The sequence below is a fragment of the Oncorhynchus gorbuscha genome, linkage group LG15 (genome assembly GCF_021184085.1).
Source record: "Oncorhynchus gorbuscha isolate QuinsamMale2020 ecotype Even-year linkage group LG15, OgorEven_v1.0, whole genome shotgun sequence".
Taxonomy (NCBI): Eukaryota; Metazoa; Chordata; class Actinopteri; order Salmoniformes; family Salmonidae; genus Oncorhynchus; species Oncorhynchus gorbuscha.
In genome coordinates, this window is record NC_060187.1 from 6940943 (window position 1) to 6962617 (window position 21675).

Below are 21675 nucleotides of genomic sequence, written 5' to 3' on the forward strand. Positions count from 1 at the left end.
TAAGATCAGTGTCAACTCACCATCAGTACGACCAAGAATATGTTTTCCGCGACGCGGATCCTGTGTTCTGCCTTACAAACAGGACAACGGAATGGATCGCATGCAGCGACCAAAGGAAACGACTCGAAAAAGAGGGAAACGAGGCGGTGTTCTGGTCAGACTCCGAAAAAGGGCACATCGCGCACCACTCCCCAGCATTCTTCTTGCCAATGTCCAGTCTCTTGACAACAAGGTTGACGAAATCCGAGCAAGGGTGGCATTCCAGAGGACATCAGAGACTGCAACGTTCTCTGCTTCACGGAAACATGGCTTACTGGGAAGACGCTATCCGATGCGGTGCAGCCAACGGGTTTCTCCACGCATCGCGCCGACAGAAACAAACATCTCTCTGGTAAGAAGAGTGAAGAGTGGCGGGCGTATGCCTCATGACTAACGAGACATGGTGTGATGAAGGAAACATACAGGAACTCAAATCCTTCTGTTCACCTGATTTAGAATTCCCTCACAATCAAATGTAGACCGCATTATCTTCCAAGAGAATTCTCTTCGATTATAATCACAGCCGTATATATCCCCCAAGCAGACACATCGATGGCTCTGAACGAACTTTATTTAACTCTTTGCAAACTGGAAACCATTTATCCGGAGGCTGCATTCATTGTAGCTGGGGATTTTAACAAAGCTAATCTGAAAACAAGACTCCCTAAATTTTATCAGCATATCGATTGCGCAACCAGGGGTGGTAAAACCTTGGATCATTGTTACTCTAACTTCCGCGACGCATATAAGGCCCTGCCCCGCCCCCCTTTCGGAAAAGCTGACCACGACTCCATTTTGCTGATCCCTGCCTACAGGCAGAAACTAAAACAAGAGACTCCCACGCTGAGGTCTGTCCAACGCTGGTCAGACCAAGCTGACTCCACACTCCAAGACTGCTTCCATCACGTGGACTGGGACATGTTTCGTATTGCGTCAGATGAAAATATTGACGAATACGCTGATTCGGTGTGCGAGTTCATTAGAACGTGCGTCGAAGATGTCGTTCCCATAGCAACGATAAAAACATTCCCAAACCAGAAACCGTGGATTGATGGCAGCATTCGCGTGAAACTGAAAGCGCGAACCACTGCTTTTAATCAGGGCAAGGTGTCTGGTAACATGTCCGAATATAAACAATGCAGCTATTCCCTCCGCAAGGCTATTAAACAAGCTAAGCGTCAGTACAGAGACAAAGTGGAATCTCAATTCAATGGCTCAGACACAAGAGGCATGTGGCAGGGTCTACAGTCAATCACGGACTACAAGAAGAAACCCAGCCCAGTCACGGACCAGGATGTCTTGCTCCCAGACAGACTAAATAACTTTTTTGCCCACTTTGAGGACAATACAGTGCCACTGACACGGCCTGCAACGAAAACATGCGGTCTCTCCTTCACTGCAGCAGAGGTGAGTAAGACATTTAAATGTGTTAACCCTCGCAAGGCTGCAGGCCCAGAAGGCATCCCCAGCCGCGCCCTCAGAGCATGCGCAGACCAGCTGGCCGGTGTGTTTACGGACATATTCAATCAATCCCTATACCAGTCTGCTGTTCCCACATGCTTCAAGAGGGCCACCATTGTTCCTGTTCCCAAGAAAGCTAAGGTAACTGAGCTAAACGACTACCACCCCGTAGCACTCACTTCTGTCATCATGAAGTGCTTTGAGAGACTAGTCAAGGAGCATATCACCTCCACCCTACCTGACACCCTAGACCCACTCCAATTTGCTTACCGCCCAAATAGGTCCACAGACGATGCAATCTCAACCACACTGCACACTGCCCTAACCCACCTGGACAAGAGGAATACCTATGTGAGAATGCTGTTCATCGACTACAGCTCGGCATTCAACACCATAGTACCCTCCAAGCTCGTCATCAAGCTTGAGACCCTGGGTCTCGACCCCGCCCTGTGCAACTGGGTACTGGACTTCCTGACGGGCCGCCCCAGGTGGTGAGGGTAGGCAACAACATCTCCTCCCCGCTGATCCTCAACACGGGGGCCCCACAAGGGTGCGTTCTGAGCCCTCTCCTGTACTCCCTGTTCACCCACGACTGCGTGGCCACGCACGCCTCCAACTCAATCATCAAGTTTGCGGACGACACAACAGTGGTAGGCTTGATTACCAACAACGACGAGACGGCCTACAGGGAGGAGGTGAGGGCCCTCGGAGTGTGGTGTCAGGAAAATAACCTCACACTCAACGTCAACAAAACTAAGGAGGTGATTGTGGACTTCAGGAAACAGCAGAGGGAACACCCCCCTATCCACATCGATGGAACAGTAGTGGAGAGGGTAGCAAGTTTTAAGTTCCTCGGCATACACATCACAGACAAACTGAATTGGTCCACTCACACTGACAGCGTCGTGAAGAAGGCGCAGCAGCACCTCTTCAACCTCAGGAGGCTGAAGAAATTCGGCTTGTCACCAAAAGCACTCACAAACTTCTGCAGATGCACAATCGAGAGCATCCTGGCGGGCTGTATCACCGCCTGGTACGGCAACTGCTCCGCCCTCAACCGTAAGGCTCTCCAGAGGGTAGTGAGGTCTGCACAACGCATCACCGGGGGCAAACTACCTGCCCTCCAGGACACCTACACCACCCGATGTTACAGGAAGGCCATAAAGATCATCAAGGACATCAACCACCCGAACCACTGCCTGTTCACCCCGCTATCATCCAGAAGATGAGGTCAGTACAGGTGCATCAAAGCTGGGACCGAGAGACTGAATAACAGCTTCTATCTCAAGGCCATCAGACTGTTAAACAGCCACCACTAACATTGAGTGGCTGCTGCCAACACACTGTCATTGACACTGACCCAACTCCAGCCACTTTAATAATGGGAATTGATGGGAAATGATGTAAATATATCACTAGCCACTTTAAACAATGCTACCTTATATAATGTTACTTACCCTACATTATTTATCTCATATGCATACGTATATACTGTACTCTACATCATCGACTGCATCCTTATGTAATACATGTATCACTAGCCACTTTAACTATGCCACTTTGTTTACTTTGTCTACATACTCATCTCATATGTATATACTGTACTCGATACCATCTACTGTATGCTGCTCTGTACCATCACTCATTCATATATCCTTATGTACATATTCCTTATCCCCTTACACTGTGTATAAGACAGTAGTTTTGGAATTGTTAGTTAGATTACTTGTTGGTTATCACTGCATTGTCGGAACTAGAAGCACAAGCATTTCGCTACACTCACATTAACATCTGCGAACCATGTGTATGTGACAAATAAAATTGGATTTGATTTGATTTATAGAGATGGTCAGGGTGGAGAGTATAGAGATGGTCAGGGTGGAGGGTATAGAGATGGTCAGGGTGGAGAGTATAGAGATGGTCAGGGTGGAGAGTATCGAGATGGTCAGGGTGGAGAGTATAGAGATGGTATAGAGATGGTCAGTATAGGTGGTCAGGGTGGAGAGTATCGAGATGGTCAGGGTGGAGAGTATAGAGATGGTCAGGGTGGAGGGTATAGAGATGGTCAGGGTGGAGGGTATAGAGATGGTCAGGGTGGAGGGTATAGAGATGGTCAGGGTGGAGAGTATAGAGATGGTCAGGGTGGAGAGTATAGAGATGGTCAGGGTGGAGAGTATAGAGATGGTCAGGGTGGAGGGTATAGAGATGGTCAGGGTGGAGGGTACAGAGATGGTCAGGGTGGAGAGTATAGAGATGGTCAGGGTGGAGAGTTTAGAGATGGTCAGGGTGGAGGGTACAGAGATGGTCAGCTGTCAGAAGAACGGGCATTCATAATGGCTTAGTGTTTTCTGTCATTCTTACAGACTGCAGAGTTTAAACATTTCATGGGGCATTTACTTAAGCGAAACTTTGACAATGAAGTGTACATACACCTTAGCAAAATACATTCCTGACATTTAATCCTAGTAGAAATTCCCCGTCTTAGGTCAGTTAGGATCACCACTTTATTTTAAAAATGTGAAATGTCAGAATAATAGTAGAGAGAATAATTTATTTCAGCTTTCATGTCTTTCATCACATTCCCTGGGTCAGGAGCCACACTCAATTAGTATTTGGTAGCATTGCCTTTAAATTGTTTAACTTGGGTGAAATTTGGGTAGCCTTCCACAAGCTTCCCACAATAAATTGGGTGAATTTTGGCCCATTCCTCCTGACAGAGCTGGTGTAACTGAGTCAGGTTTGTAGGCCTCTTTGCTCGCACACGCTTTTTAGTTCTGCCCACAACTTTTCTATGGGATTGAGGTCAGTGCTTTGTGATGGCCACTCCAATACCTTGACTTCGTTATCCTTATGCCATTTTGCCACAACTTTAGATGTGTGCTTGAGGTCATTGTCCATTTGGAAGACCCATTTGTGACCAAGCTTTAACTTCCTGACTGATGTCTTGAGATGTTGCTTCAATATATCCACATAATTTCCCTTCCTTGTTATGAAGGTGAATGAGGACCCAAAAGCGACTTGGCGAAAACAGAGTCTTTAATCCAGTAAAGTAAATTTACAATCATACGGCATAATTCCACTCGTAATGACGAGAACAGACTGGAGACTCGATCAAGAACTGCAGGTTGCCTCAGGCACTTGAACGTAGCAGACTCAGACATCACCACGCAGCATCTTACACAGACACAGCACGGTGAACAATAGACAAGGATCCGACAGGGCAGAAACGGAAAACAAGGGGAGAAATAGGGACTCTAATCAGGGAAAAGGATAGGGAACAGGTGTGGGAAGACTAAATGATTGATTAGGGGAATAGGAACAGCTGGGAGCAGGAACGGAACGATAGAGAGAAGAGAGAGAGGAAGGAGAGAGAAAAGGGAACGAACCTAAAAAGACCAGCAGGGGAAAATGAACAGAGGGAAAAGCAAAATGACAAGACAATCTAAGACAAAACATGACAGTACCCCCCACTCACCGAGCGCCTCCTGGCGTTTCGAGGGAGGAATCCTGGCGGCAACGGAGGAAATCATTAAGTGAACGGTCCAGCACGTTCCCGAGACGGAACCCAACTCCTCTCCTCAGGACCACCCTCCCAATCCACTAAGTATTGGTGACCCCGTCCCGAGAACGCATGTCCATGATCCTACGTACCTTGTAAATAGGTGCGCTCGACTTTAACGGGGGTGCGAAGAAAGGGCTTGACACAGGAGACATGGAAGACAGGATGGACGCGACGAAGATGTCGCGGAAGAAGTAGTGGACAGGATTGACGACCTGGGAGACACGGAAACGGACCAATCGGAGTCAACTTACGAGAAGCTTCGTAAGAGGAAGGTTAGTGGAAAGCCACACTCTCTGGCCGCAACAATACCTTGACCTTAATCCTGCGTTTATTGGCGGCTCTCACAGTCTGTGCCCTGTAACGGCAAAGTGCAGACCTCACCCTTCACAACGTTGGACAAACGCTTGAGCGGAGGGAACGCTGGACTCGGCAAGCTGGGATGAGAACAGAGGAGGCTTAACCCAGACTACTCTGGAAACGGAGATAACCCGGTAGCAGACGAAGGAAGCGATTGAGCGTATTCTGCCCAGGGGAGCTGTTCTGCCCAAGACGCAGGGTTTTGTGAGTATGCGACCAATCGTCTGATTGGCCCTCTCTGCTTGACCGTTAGACTGGGGATGAAACCCGGAAGAGAGACTGACGGACGCACCAATCAAACGACAGAACTCCCTCCAAAACTGTGACGTGAATTTCTGTCTGAAACGGCGTCTAACGGGAGGCCATGAATTCTGAACACATTCTCGATGATGATTTGTGCCGTCTCCTTAGCGGAAGGAAGTTTAGCGAGGGGAATGAAATGTGCCGCCTTAGAGAACCTATCGACAACCGTAAGAATCACAGTCTTCCCCGCAGACAAAGGCAGACCGGTAATGAAGTCTAGGGCGATGTGAGACCATGGTCGAGAAGGAATGGGGAGCGGTCTGAGACGACCGGCAAACTTAGTCTGCGCGCAGTCCGAACAAGCAGCCACGAAACGGCGCGTGTCACGCTCCTGAGTCGGCCACCAAAAGCGCTGGCGAATAGACGCAAGAGTGCCTCGAACACCGGGATGACCAGCTAACTTGGCAGAGTGAGCCCACTGAAGAACAGCCAGACGAGTGGAAACAGAACGAAAAGGAGGTTACTAGGACAGCGCGCGGCGACGCAGTGTGCGTGAGTGCTTGCTTAACCTGTCTTTCAATTCCCAGACTGTCAACCCGACAACACGCCCATAAGGAAGAATCCCCTCGGGATCAGTAGAAGCCACAGAAGAACTAAACAGACGGGATAAGGCATCAAGCTTGGTGTTTTTGCTACCCGGACGGTAAGAAATCACAAACTCGAAACGAGCGAAAACAACGCCCAACGAGCTTGACGGGCATTAAGTCGTTTGGCAGAACGGATGTACCAAGGTTCTTATGGTCTGTCCAAACGACAAAAGGAACGGTCGCCCCCTCCAACCACTGTCGCCATTCGCCTAGGGCTAAGCGGATGGCGAGCAGTTGCGATTTACCCACATCATAGATGCGTTCAGATGGCGACAGGCGATGAGAAAAATAAGTGCAAGGATGAACCTTATCGTCAGACTGGGCTGGGATAGAATGGCTCCCACGCCTACCTCTGAAGGTCAACCTCGACAATGAATTGTCTAGTGACGTCAGGAGTAACGAGGATAGGAGCGGACGTAAAACGTTCTTTTAGAAGATCAAAAGCTCCTTACTTAAAACACGTCTTGACAGAAGTAAGAGCTGTGAGAGGGCAGCAACTTGACCGAAATTACGAATGAAACGCCGATAGAAATTAGCAAACCTAAAAAGCGCTTCGACACGTGACCTTGGAACGGGCCAATCACTTTGGACCTTAGCGGAATCCATCTGAATGCCTTCAGCGGAAATAACGGAACCGAGAAAAGTAACGGAGGAGACATGAAAAGAGCACCTCAGCCTTCACTAGAGACAATTCTCTAAAAGGCGCTGTAGAACACGTCGAACGTACTGAACATGAATCTCGAGTGACGGTGAAAAAATCAGGATATCGTCAAGATAGACAAAAACAAAGATGTTCAGCATGTCTCTCAGAACATCATTAACTAATGCCTGAAAAACAGCTGGCGCATTGGCGAGACCAAACGGCAGAACCCGGTACTCAAAATGACCTAACGGAGTGTTAAACGCGTTTTTCCACTCGTCCCCCCTCTCTGATGCGCACGAGATGGTTACGAAGGTCCAACTTAGTAAAGCACCTGGCTCCCTGCAGAATCTCAAGGCTGATGACATAAGGGGAAGCGGATAACGATTCTTAACCGTTATGTCATTCAGCCCTCGATGATCCACGCAGGGGCGCAGAGTACCGTCCTTCTTCTTAACAAAAAAGAACCCCGCCCGGCCGGGAGGAAGAAGGCACTATGGTACCGGCGTCAAGAGACACAGATAAATAATCCTCCAGAGCCTTACGTTCGGGAGCCGACAGAGAGTATAGTCTACCCCGAGGAGGAGTGGTCCCCGGAAGGAGATCAATACTACAATCATACGACCGGTGAGGAGGAAGGAGTTGGCTCGGGACCGACTGAAGACCGTGCGCAGATCATGATATTCCTCCGGCACTCCTGTCAAATCGCCAGGTTCCTCCTGAGAAGTGGGGACAGAAGAAATGGGAGGGATGGCAGACATTAAACACTTCACATGACAAGAAACGTTCCAGGATAGGATAGAATTACTAGACCAATTAATAGAAGGATTATGACATACTAGCCAGGGATGACCCAAAACAACAGGTGTAAAGGTGAACGAAAAATCAAAAAGAAATAGTCTCACTGTGGTTACCAAATACTGTGAGAGTTAAAGGTAGTGTCTCAAATCTGATACTGGGAAGATGACTACCATCTAAGGCAAACATGGGCGTAGGCTTGTCTAACTGTCTGAAAGGAATGTCATGTTTCCGAGCCCATGCTTCGTCCATGAAACAACCCTCAGCCCCAGAGTCAATCAAGGCACTGCATGTAGCACTGAACCGGTCCAGCGTAGATGGACCGACATAGTAGTACAGGATCTAGATGAAGAGACCTGAGTAGTAGCGCTCACCAGTAGCCCTTTACTGATGAGCTCTGGCCTTTACTGGACATGAATTGACAAAATGTCCATCAAATCCGCAATAGAGGCACAGGCGGTTGGTGATCCTCCGTTCCCTCTCCTTGGTCGAGATGCGAATACCTCCCAGCTGCATGGGCTCAGTCTCTGAGCCAGAGGAGGGAGATGGTTGCGATGCGGAGCAGGGAAACACCGTTGACGCGAGCTCTCTTCCACGAGCTTGGTGACGAAGATCTACCCGTCGTTCTATGCGGATGGCGAGAGCAATCAAAGAGTCCACACTGGAAGGAACCTCCCGAGAGAGAATCTCATCTTTGACCACTGCGTGGAGTCCCTCCAGAAAACGAGCGAGCAGCGCCGGCTCGTTCCAGTCACTAGAGGCAGCAAGAGTGCGAAAATAGAGTAATCCGTTATGGATCGATCACCTTGGCATAGGGAAGCCAGGGCCCTAGAAGCCTCCCTACCAAAAACTGAACGGTCAAAAACCCGAATCATCTCCTCTTTAAAGTTCTGGTAATTGTTTGAACAATCAGCCCTTGCCTCCCAGATAGCTGTGCCCCACTCTCGAGCCCGGCCAGTAAGGAGTGAAATGACGTAAGCAACCCGAGCTCTCTCGCTAGAGTATGTGTTGGGTTGGAGAGAGAACACAATATCACACTGGGTGAGAAAGGAGCGGCACTCCGTGGGCTGCCCGGAGTAGCAAGGTGGGTTATTAACCCTAGGTTCCGGAGGCTCGGCAGGCCAGGAAGTAACAGGTGGCACGAGACGAAGACTCTGGAACTGTCCAGAGAGGTCGGAAACCTGAGCGGCCAGGTTCTCCACGGCATGGCGAGCAGCAGACAATTCCTGCTCGTGTCTGCCGAGCATGGCTCCTTGGATCTCGACGGCAGTGTTACGAGCATCTGTAGTCGCTGGGTCCATTCTTTGGTCGGATCTTTCTGTTATGAAGGTGAATGAGGACCCAAAAGCGACTTGGCGAAAACAGAGTCTTTAATCCAGTAAAGTAAATTTACAATCATACGGCATAATTCCACTCGTAATGACGAGAACAGACTGGAGACTCGATCAAGAACTGCAGGTTGCCTCGGGAAGGCACTTGAACGTAGCAGACTCAGACACCTGCTCACCACGCAGCATCTGAGGGAAACACGACACGACAGGTCGATACACAGACACAGCACGGTGAACAATAGACAAGGATCCGACAGGGCAGAAACGGAAAACAAGGGGAGAAATAGGGACTCTAATCAGGGAAAAGGATAGGGAACAGGTGTGGGAAGACTAAATGATTGATTAGGGGAATAGGAACAGCTGGGAGCAGGAACGGAACGATAGAGAGAAGAGAGAGAGGAAGGGAGAGAGAAAAAGGGGAACGAACCTAAAAAGACCAGCAGGGGGAAAATGAACAGAGGGAAAAGCAAAATGACAAGACAATCTAAGACAAAACATGACATTCCTCATGATGCCATCTATTTTGTGAAGTACATCAGTCCCTCCTGCATCAAAGCACCCCTCCAACATGATACTACCACCCCCGTGCTTCACGGTTGGGATGGTGTTCTTCGGCTTGCAAGCCTCCCCCTTTTTTCCTCCAAACATAACGATGGTCATTATGGCCAAACAATTCTATTTTTGTTTCATCAGACCAGAGGACATTTTTCCAAAAAGCACCATCTTTGTCCCCATGTGCAGTTGCAAACTGTAGTCTGGCTTTTTTATGGCCGTTTTGGAGCAGTGGCTTCTTCCTTTCTGAGCGGCCTTTCAGGTTATGTTGATATAGGACTCGTTCTTACTGTGAAAATAGATACTTTGGTACCTGTTTCCTCCAGCATCTTCACAAGGTCCTTTGCTGTTGTTCTGGGATTGATTTGCACTTTTCGCACCAAAGTACATTCATCTCTAGGAGACAAAACGCGTCTCCATCCCGAGCGGTATGACGGCTGCGTGGTCCCATGGTGTTTATACTTGCGTATTATTGTTTGTACAGATGAACGAGTTTGGAAATTGCTCCAAAGGATGAACCAGACTTGTGGAGGTCTACAATTTTTTTCTGAGGTCTTGGCTGATTTCTTTTGATTTTCCCATGATGTCAAGCAAAGAGGCAATGAGTTTGAAGGTAAGCCTTGAAATACATCCACAAGTACACCTCCAATTGACTCACTCAAATGATGTCAATCAGCCTAACCGAAGCTTCTAAAGCGTGACATAATTTTCTGGAATTTTCCAAGCTGTTTAAAGGCACAGTCAACTTAGTGTATGTAAACTTCTGAACCACTGGAATTGCGACACAGTGAATTATAAGTGAAACAATCTGTCTGTAAACAATTGTTGGAAAAAATGACTTATGTCATGGACACAGTAGATGTCCTAACCGACTTGCCAAAACTATAGTTTGTTCACAGGAAATTTGGGGAGTGGTTGAAAAACGAGTTTTGTTTGACTCCAACCTAAGTGTATGTAAACTTCCGACTTCAACTGTAATAGCAATTAAATTATTGGTCAGGTGGACAAACGGGTTTAACGACATTGTGAGCTCATCAAACTGACATTTACAAATATGCTCACTTGATACTAAACCCAAGTATCACAAGCCAATTGGAAAGAATAAATTCAAGACAGCATTAAAGCGCAGAAGTGAGTTGATGGGTAGAAATAAAAGAATATCATTTGATGGTTCATCCGGATGTAAAAAGGGTGTGGTCCAAAGATAACATTTACCTTGTGGTAGTTGTTGAAGCTAGCCTGTAGTAGAAGCTGCTGTGTGGCTAGCATCTTCTTCCTGAGTTTGCTCTCCTGTTTAGTGGCCTGTAGCTCAGAGTCCAGCCTGGCCCTCTCCTCTCCCTCTCGGTCTGCCTTAGAGAGGACCCCCTGTAGACGGTCCTCTAGCCCAGACACCTGGGAGCTCAGGTAGTCCTGACAGTGCAGCAGGTACTCTGTGCTGAGCTGGGACATACGTAGTAGGTTGACAAGGGCCGGGTCAGCAGGGCTACGGCAGTAGGGACACCTCTCGCCTTCAGGGATGGAGTTGGGGGTCAATTTTAAATGTAAACAGTCCTTGTTTGGTGCATTAAACCAATAAGCAATGAAGTAAAAAAAAAAAAATACTAATAATTAATTAAATGGGAGGTTCACACACAAAAATGGAGAAAAGTCAGGACAGTTCCAATTGAAGTCATTGCTTTTCAATTGACTGAAGTGAAATGGAATTTGACCCCAGGACCAACCCTGCTCTGTTACCTGTGACATCACAGAAGGTGACAGCAGATATGTACTCCTGCAGTACGACCACGTCCATCTCCCTGGCCACGTGATCCACATCCAGGGCAGAGAGGCGCCGCCAGTCCATGGATTGAGTTCGGGCTCTGAAACGTAGGGGCTGCAGGGGGCCAGAGCTCCAGGAGGAGGGGAAAGAGAGGAGGCCGGACACAGGAGGGTCACTGGGGGTTCTGAACTGGCCAGGCATGGTGGTGTAGAATGAGGTAGGGTAGTTGCACTTGGAGGAGATGCTGCTGTGAAAAAGAAAGAAAGAAAGAAAGAAAGAGAACCCTATTAACACTGAACAAAAATAAAATGCAACATGTAAAGTGTTGGTCCAATGTTTCACGAGTTGAAATAAAAATATCTCAGACATGTACCAGAAGCACAAAAAAAGAGCTTATTTCTCTCGAAATTTTGTGCACAAATTTGTTTACATCCCCTGTTAGTGAGCATTTCTCCTTTGCCAAGATACTCCATCCATCTGACAGGTGTTACATATCAAGTTGATTAAACAGCATCATCATTACACAGGTGCACCTTGTGCTGGGGACAATAAAGTCTCTCTAAAATGCGCCGTTTTGTCACACAACACAATACCACAGATGTCTCAAGTTTTGACTGCAGGAATATTCACCAGAGCTGTTGCCAGATAATTTAATGTTCATGTGTCTACCATAAGCCGCCTCAAAGGTAATTTTCAAAAATTTGGCAGTACGTCCAGCCCGGCCTCACAACCGCAGACCCCTTGTAACCACACCAGTCCAGGACCTCCACATCCGGCTTATTCATCTGCGGGATCGTCTAAGAACAGCCACCCGGACAGCTGATGAAACAGTGGGTTTTCACAACCGAAGAATATCTGCACTAACTGTCAGAAACAATCTCTGGGAAGCTCATATACCCGTTGTCCTCACCAAGGTCTTGACCGGACTGCAGTTCGGTGACTTCAGTAGGCAAATGCTCACCTTCGATGGCCACTGGCATGCTGGAGAAGTGTGTTCTCCATGGATGAATCCCGATTTCAACTGTCCTGGGCAGATGGCAGACAGAGTGTATGGCGTAGTGTGGGCGAACGTTTCGCTGATGTCAACGTTGTGAACAGAGTGCCCCATGGTGGCGGTGGGGTTATGGTGTGGGCAGGAACAAGCTAAGGACAACTAAAATGTACATTTTATCAATGGCAATTTGAATGCAAATATCCCGTGATGAGATCCTGAGGCCCATTGTCATGCCATTCATCCACCACCATCACCTCATGTTTCAGCATGATAATGCACAGCCCCATGTCACAAGGATCTGTACACAATTCCTGGAAGCTGAAAATGTCCCAGTTCTTCCATGGCCTGCATACTCACCAGACATGTCACCCATTGAGCATGTTTGGGATGCTCTGGATAGAGGCTTCTTCACCTTGGACTCAAACATTAACCTGGGGTAATAACTCATCTTGTATCAATAAACACCTGGAGAAGAATTTTGTATGTTTTTATTTCACCTTTATTTAACCAGGTAGGCCAGTTGAGAACAAGTTCTCATTTACAATTGCGACCTGGCCAAGATAAAGCAAAGCAGTTCGACACATACAACAACACAGAGTTACACATGGAGTAAAACAAACATACAGTCAATAATACAGTAGAAAAATAAGTCTATATACAATGTGAGCAAATGAGGTGAGATAAGGGAGGTAAAGGCAAAAAAAGGCCATGGTGGCAAAGTAAATACAATATAGCAAGTAAAACACTGGAATGGTAGATTTCCTGTGGAAGAATGTGCAAAGTAGAGATAGAAATAATGGGATGCAAATGAGCAAAATAAATACATAAATACAGTAGGGGAAGGGGTAGTTGTTTGGGCTAAATTATAGATGGGCTATGTACAAATCAAATCAAATCAAATTCTATTTGTCACATACACATGGTTAGCAGATGTTAGTGCGAGTGTAGCGAAATGCTTGTGCTTCTAGTTCCGACAATGCAGTAATAACCATCAAGTAATCTAGCTAACAATTGCAAAACTACTGCCTTATAGACACAAGTGTAAGGGGATAAATAATATGTACATAAAGATATATGAATGAGTGATGGTACAGAGCAGCATAGGCAAGATACAGTAGATGGTATCGAGTACAGTATATACATATGAGATGAGTATGTAAACAAAGTGGCATAGTTAAAGTGGCTAGTGATACATGTATTACATAATGATGCAGTAGATGATATAGAGTACAGTATATACGTATACATATGAGATTAATAATGTAGGGTATGTAAACATTATATTAGGTAGCATTGTTTAAAGTGGCTAGTGATATATTTACATCATTTACATCATTACATCATTTCCCATCAATTCCCATTATTAAAGTGGCTGGAGTTGAGTCAGTGTGTTGGCAGCAGCCACTCAATGTTAGTGGTGGCTGTTTAACAGTCTGATGGCCTTGAGATAGAAGCTGTTTTTCAGTCTCTGGAGAGCCTTACGGTTGTGGGCGGAGCAGTTGACGTACCAGGCGGTGATACAGCCCGACAGGATGCTCTCGATTGTGCATCTGTAGAAGTTTGTGAGTGCTTTTGGTGACAAGCCGAATTTCTTCAGCCTCCTGAAGTTGAAGAGGCGCTGCTGCGCCTTCTTCACGATGCTGTCTGTGTGGGTGGACCAATTCAGTTTGTCTGTGATGTGTACGCCGAGGAACTTAAAACTTACTACCCTCTCCACTACTGTTCCATCGATGTGGATAGGGGGGTGTTCCCTCTGCTGTTCCTGAAGTCCACAATCATCTCCTTAGTTTTGTTGACGTTGAGTGTGAAGTTATTTTCCTGACACCACACTCCGAGGGCCCTCACCTCCTCCCTGTAGGCAGTCTCGTCGTTGTTGGTAATCCATCCTATCACTGTTGTGTCGTCCGCAAACTTGATGATTGAGTTGGAGGCGTGCGTGGCCACGCAGTCGTGGGTGAACAGGGAGTACAGGAGAGGGCTCAGAACGCACCCTTGTGGGGCCCCAGTGTTGAGGATCAGCGGGGGGAGATGTTGTTGCCTACCCTCACCACCTGGGGGCGGCCCGTCAGGAAGTCCAGTACCCAGTTGCACAGGGCGGGGTCGAGACCCAGGGTCTCGAGCTTGATGACGAGCTTGGAGGGCACTGAACAGGTGCAGTAATCTGACTGCAGAATGACTGCACACTGCACAGTACTGGTGTTCAGTGCAGCTTCATAGACTTGTCTCCTTGGAGTTAATGATGTAAACAGATCAGCTCATAAGAATCCATTGTTCCTGTAGCCTGGCCTTACAAAACTCAAACAAACAGGATTGTTGCTGCATCCTTGTTGCTATCCTTTCAACAGGTGAGAGAACAACACCGCCTTCCTTTCAAGAGGGATTTCACTGGTCGTGTGTGGCAGTTGATATGAGGGAGGTGCTAGCTAGCAACGCCAAGGGTATTTTTGGGGGGTGTATTTTATTAGGATCTCCATTAGCTGTTGCAAAAGCAGCAGCTACTCTTCCAAAACATGAAACATAATACAGAACATCAATAGACAATAACAGCTCAAAGGAAAGAACTACATAATTTTTTAAAAAGGCACACAGCCTACATATGAATGCATGCATACACACAAACTATCTGGGTCAAATAGGGGAGAGGCATGAGGTGTTGCTTTATCTGTTTTTTGAAACCAGGTTTACTGTTTATTTTAGCAAGATGAGATGGAAGTTCCAAGCAATAAGGGCTCTATATAATACTGTATGTTTTCTTGAATTTGGGGACTGTGAAAAGTGCCCTGGTGGCATGTCTGGTGGGATAAGTATGTGTGTCAGAGCTGTGTCTAAATTCACTATGCAAACAATTCGGGATTTTCAACACATTAATGTTTATTATGAAAAAATAAAGAATTGATGCAGTCAGTCTCTCCTCGACTCTTAGCCAAGAGACACTGGCATGCATAGTATTTATATTAGCCCTCTGATTACAATTAAGAGTTAAACGTCCCGCTCTGTTCTGGGCCAGCTGCAGCTTCAATAGGTCTGTCTTTGCAGCACTGGACCACACGACTGGACAATAATCAAGATTAGATTAGGGGTCGTGAGTTCAATTTCCCGCATGGATCACATACACACAAGTAGGATTGTGGTTAGCTAAACTCACCGGACTAAATGGCACGAGACGTAACTAGCTATCTAGATCTGACAGCAAAGAGTTACCGGAAAATGCATCATAGCATATTGAAAGTTTCAAAGTTAGCTAGCTTGCTTACCTGCCCTTGGCGTAGCCCTGTTCTGGTATCTTGCTTGCTCCTGCGAAGTAAATGTACATGCAATATTTCAGTAAAAGGTTTCTAGAGGTATAACTTTGCAAAAAAATGTCATTTGCACGAATAATGCATGTGGTGTTCGCTAGTTTGCACCAAAAAACGGTGTGATGGGTGGAGGGCTGCCCCCCTGCTGCCTACTACAGGGGAAGGTGCAGCAACAAGGCACGCTCCGGCTGTTACCTAGGAAACGAAACGCCCTTTGGGCCATTGTCTTGCGTCACATGGCGTCACTCCTACGTGACTCTCGTCCCTCGAACGATTTGGGATTATGGGCCTGATTTTAGCGCGTTCAAGACAACTGGGAACTAGGGATTTAACGAGCTACAACTGGGAAACAAATATTTAGAACAGTCATCCAGCTCGAAATTCCAACTCGGGAACTCACGCGTCTTTCCAGAGCTCGGAATTTTTGAACTTTTCGTGTTTCAAGTACCATTATGCCGCGTTCAAGTACTAGTCGGAACTAGGAAACTCAGAAATGTTTGACTTGCTAACTGATTGAACGCAGCACGTGTATAACTACAACCTGTTAGCAAGTCTGACATTTCCGAGTTTCCTAGTTCCCGACTAGCATATAAATGTGGCATTATAGGCTTCTTTCTGACAACAGCCGAATATGTAATATACACACTACATGACCAAAAGTATGTGGATACCTGAACGTCAAAACATCTCACTCCAAAATCAGGGGCATTAATATGGAGTTGGTCCCTTTGCTGCTATAACAGCCTCCACTCTACTGGGAAGGCTTCCCACCACTTGTCATGATGTGTGTTTTTTCCTATATTTATATTTTATTTATTTTATTTTTAATGCCAGCCCCCAACCTCGCAGGAGGCCTTTTGGTAGGCCGTCATTGTAAATAAGAATTTGTTCTTTAACTGACTTGCCTAGTTAAATAGAGGTAAAAAAAAAATAGATGTTGGATCATTGCTGCGGGGACTTGCTTCCATTCAGCCACAAGAGCATTAGTGAGGTCGGGCACTGATGTTGGACGATTAGGCTTGGCTCGCAGTCAGCGTTCCAATTCATCCCAAAGGTGTGCGATGGGGTTGAGGTCAGGGCTCTGTGCAGGCCAGTCAAGTTCTTCCACACCGATCCCGACAAACCATTTCTGTATGGACCTCGCTTTGTGCACGGGGTAATGGTCATGCTGAAACAGGAAAGGGCCTTCCCTGAACAGTTGCCACAAAGTTGGAAGCACAGAATCGTCTAGAATGTCATTATATGCTGTCACATTAAGATTTCCCTTCACTGGAACACTTGGGGCCTAGCCCAAACCATGAAAACAGCCCCAGCCCATTATTCCCCTCCACCGAACTTTACAGTTGTCACTATACATTCAGGCAGTTAGAGTTCTCCTGGCATCCGCCAAACACAGATTAATCCGTTGGTCTGCCAGAGTGTGAAGCATAATTCATCACTCCAGAGTAGCGTTTCCACTGGCGCGAGCTTTACACTAATCTAATCTTGGCATTGCCAATGGTTATCTTAGGCTTGTGTGCGGCTGCTCGGCCATGGAAACCCATTTCGTGAAGCTCCTGACGAACAGTTATTGTGAACAGCTATTGTGCTGAAGTTGCTTCAAGAGGCCGTTTGGAACTTGGTAGTGAGTGTTGCAACTGAGGACAGACGATTTTTACGCGTTGTGCGCTTCAGCACTCGGCTCCGAGATGTTTCCTCTTCACAATTACAGCAGAGTTTGGAGATGGCGTGTGTTCGATTTTATACATCTGTCAGCAACGGGTGTGGCTGAAGTAGCCGAATCCACTAATTTGAAGGGCTGTCCACATACTTTTGTAATATATAGTATACGTTTCCAAAAACAACATGCAGAGAGAACACGTGTCAATACTGATAATACTGATTATACTGATACTATTGATTATACTGATTATACTGATTATACTGATTATACTGATTATACTGATAATACTGATTATACTGATTATACTGATTATACTGATAATACTGATTATACTGATAATATTGATTATACTGATAATACTGATTATACTGATTATACTGATAATACTGATAATATTGATTATACTGATAATACTGATTATACTGATAATACTGATTATACTGATTATACTGATTATACTGATAATACTGATTTTTATTTAATTTGATCTAAAAGGTTTCCCTCTCCAACAAATAGAATATCACGTTATCGTTTCACCTGGGTATGATACTGCTGCAGCCAGACAGCAGAGAGAACACGCCCTTATCCACATGGACAGGGCCGTTGTGGAGTGGGTCAAAAGGTTGGACATCACCAAGGACCTGTAACGGTCCCCTTCACACCGACAGCATGGTGATGAATGCTCAACAGAGCCTTGTTGAAGAAATTAGTCTTGGCCCCCCAATACCCTCCCTCACAAACTTACACCGCGTGGTAAGGCAATTGCACCGCCTGAAACCGGGTGGTGTGGTTCATCCAGACTCATCATCGGGGGCACAATGCCCTCCAGGACATCTAAAGCAGCCCGTGTCATAGGAAGGTCAAGAAGATCTTCAAGGACCTCAGCCACCCGAGCCACAGCCTGTTCACCCCGATACCATCTAGAAGATCTACAAGGACCTCAGCCACCCCAGCCATGGCCTGTTCACCCCGCTACCATCTAGAAGATCTACAAGGACCTCAGCCCCCCGAGCCACGGCCTGTTCACCCCGCTACCATCCACAAGATCTACAAGGACCTCAGCCACCCGAGCCACGGCCTGTTCACCCCGCTACCATCCACAAGATCTACAAGGACCTCAGCCACCCGAGCCACGGCCTGTTCACCCCGCTACCATCCACAAGATCTACAAGGACCTCAGCCACCCGAGCCACGGCCTTTTCACCCCGCTACCATCTAGATCTTCAAGGACCTCAGCCCCCCGAGCCACAGCCTGTTCACCCCGCTACCATCCACAAGATCTACAAGGACCTCAGCCACCCGAGCCACGGCCTGTTCACCCCGCTACCATCCACAAGATCTACAAGGACCTCAGCCACCCGAGCCACAGCCTGTTCACCCCGCTACCATCTAGATCTACAAGGACCTCAGCCACCCGAGCCACGGCCTGTTCACCCCGCTACCATCTAGAAGATCTTCAAGGACCTCAGCCACCCGAGCCACAGCCTGTTCACCCCGCTACCATCTAGAAGGCAGAGACAGTACAGGTGCATCAAATCCAGGATCAAGAGACATCTATCTCCAGGCCATCAGACTAGCCAGGCCTCCGCCCAGTACCCTGCCCTGAACCTTATTTTATTGACCTTTATTTAATTAGGCAAGTCAGTTAAGAACAAATTCTTATTTACAATGACGGCCTACCCCGGCCAACGCTGGGCCAATTGTGCGCCGCCATATGGGACTCCCAATCACGGCCGGATGTGATACAGCCTGGATTCAAACCAGGTACTGTAGTGACGCCTCCAGCACTGAGATGCTGTGCTACTTGGGAGTCCACTTCATAGAGTAGGGTCAAAAGAAAGGCATCGCAGCTCCATTCAAATCTTAACTTAAAATGTTAATTATTCCACAATACAGACAACGGATCACCTCCCAGAAAGATAGTATCACATATGGCTGAAAATATTGAGTCAGTTTATTATAATGCCTACTGTAAAGCAATGCACTAACTCACATATTTAGCACCTCATTGATCACATTAGGCTACTACATGAAATATATTGAGACAAATTACAGACAGTAGCATACAAGTAGCAAAATAGAACTGAATTGATTGACCATGAAATGTATTTCAATATTATTGAAATAGGTATATAGCCTGCTGTATGCTTTTAAAATGTAATGCATTCATCTCGGGTTTTAATTTGAAGCATTTAAAAAAATATGTTTCTTGTTTTGATCAATTGCAAAGACATTGGCAACTTCGTATTTGTAGTCCACTTTGTTGTGAAGTTATCTGCGGTCACAGAGAGGCGGATAAACCATGTGATTCTGTGTATAAAGTTATGCGGGAGGGCAAATAAGCATCTAACGACACACGCTTGTTTTACGAGCGGTCTGCAATTACGACTGTTTTCAAGAGCAACATTAGTTTTGACACCGTTTTTATAACCCAGAGGAGCAACATCGCGAAACTGTCGGGAACGCTTGTAAAGCAAACCAAACAGACAAGTCCGGGGTTTGAGAAGTCATTGAGAGGAATTAAAAATTATTCCTTAGTTGTTCTTTTTTTCAAAATCTAAAGGCACAACCTAGATTCGATCCAATGTCTTAAATCGGTAAACATATTATTACCCCAACCTCATAAAAGTGACAAACTGACACGTTTTCATTTTCGTCAAAAACAATTTATCGAAGGAGTGCCTTTGATTTGATGTCCTGAGTTTAGCCACATATAGAACAATGAGACAGATATTTCACTGGATGTGTAAATGTGACGCATCCCAAATATATGATAGTGGAAGCGCACTGGCGGGCAGTGGGCGAGAAGATGGAACGAGATGGATTTTGGTCGATATTGTTACAAATGTTGTCATCGGTGAAACATTTGCTCTTGATACAGTTTCCTGTTCTCAAATATACAATCTGCTATGAACAGAGGTGTGTAGACTTTACCCTTTGCAAAACAATATAAACAAATCACGTTGTGTATGACTGCAAAGGTGAATTGGGTTATGGCACATGCGCACTTCCCCGAGTAGGCGTTCCCTAACGAAATATGCAGATGATGCTAGAACGCGCCAATAGGACCTCTCTATTACGTACTTGGCTCTGCCCACAATGACTCATTTGTTCCCATTGGAAACGACAGGCGGTGGTCTATCTTGGTTTAGTTATAAATCTTTGGCTTCGCAAGCCAACGTCGCCATGACGTTACTCTATAAGCGTGACAGGGGATTTCTATTGGAGAAGCAGTTTTATCCTATGTTCATACCGTACTGTCTTTGGTTTTGGGAAAAATTTAAGATGTTTCAACGTAGGTTCTATTGATGCATTTAGCCACAATATGCTTTTGGGAAACCAGGCCCAGTGAGGTTGTGCAGAGGGAATCAATGCGCTTTCAAATCTAATTGTATTGGTCACATACACATATTTAGCAGATGTTATTGTGGGTGGAAGGAAATGCTTGTGTTCCTAGCTACAACAGTGCAGAAATATCTAACAATTTACAAATTAATATACACAAATCTAAAAGTAAAAGAATGGAGTTAAGAAATATATAAATATTAGGACAAGTAATGTCACAGTGGCATTGACTAAAATACAGTAGAATAGAATAAAGTATATACATATGAGATGAGTAAAGCAGTATGTAACATTATTAGAGTGGCCAATGATTCCATGTCTATGTATATAGGGCAGTAGCCTCTAAGGTGCAGGGTTGAGTAACTGGGTGGTAGCCGGCTAGTGATGGCTATTTAACAGTCTGATGGCCTTGAGATAGAAGCTGTTTTTCAGTCTCTCGGGTCCCAGCTTTGATGCACCTGGACTGACCTCGCCTTCTGGATGATAGCGGGATGAACAAGTAGTGGCTCGGGTGGTTGTTGTCCTTAATGATCTTTTTGGCCTTCCCGTGACATCGGATGGTGTAGGTGTCCTGGAGGGAAGGCAGTGTGCCCCCGGTGATCTATTGGGCAAACAACACAACCCTCTGGAGAACCCTGCGGTTGTGGACGGTGCATTTGCCGTACAAGGGGGTGATACTGACAGGATTCTCTCAGTGATGCATTTGTAAAAATTTGTGAGTGTCTTAGGTGCCAAGCCTGATTTCTTCAGCCAGTTACGCCTTCTTCACTACACTGTCTGTGTGGGTGGACCATTTCAGATTGTCAGTGATGTGTACAGCGAGGAACTGCCTCCTCCAATGGGCTGTTCTCTTCCACACTGCCTCCTCCAATGGGCTGTTCTCTTCCTCACTGCCTCCTCCAATGGGCTGTTCTCTTCCTCACTGCCTCCTCCAATGGGCTGTTCTCTTCCACACTGCCTCCTCCAATGGGCTGTTCTCGTCCTCACT

The 21675-nt window shown here is 46.4% G+C and overlaps 1 protein-coding gene across 3 annotated transcripts in view; it reads right to left on the reverse strand.

The window, feature by feature from the left end:
* Positions 1-15854, reverse strand: part of dzip1l (DAZ interacting zinc finger protein 1-like) — a 1064069-nt gene extending 1048215 nt beyond the window's left edge. For 2 of the 3 annotated variants that reach the window (XR_006832006.1, XM_046299973.1), the window contains exons 1-3: positions 15638-15854; positions 11365-11636; positions 10846-11138 (exon numbers count right to left, since the gene is read on the reverse strand). Coding sequence is in view for 2 of the 3 variants with exons in the window: in XM_046299973.1 (XP_046155929.1) it covers positions 10846-11138; positions 11365-11636; positions 15638-15696 (624 nt within the window). In the remaining variant the exon portion in view is untranslated. The remainder of the gene's footprint in view (positions 1-10845; positions 11139-11364; positions 11637-15637) is intronic. The other variant, XM_046299974.1, reaches the window with a different exon arrangement.
* Positions 15855-21675: the final 5821 nt, after the last annotated feature.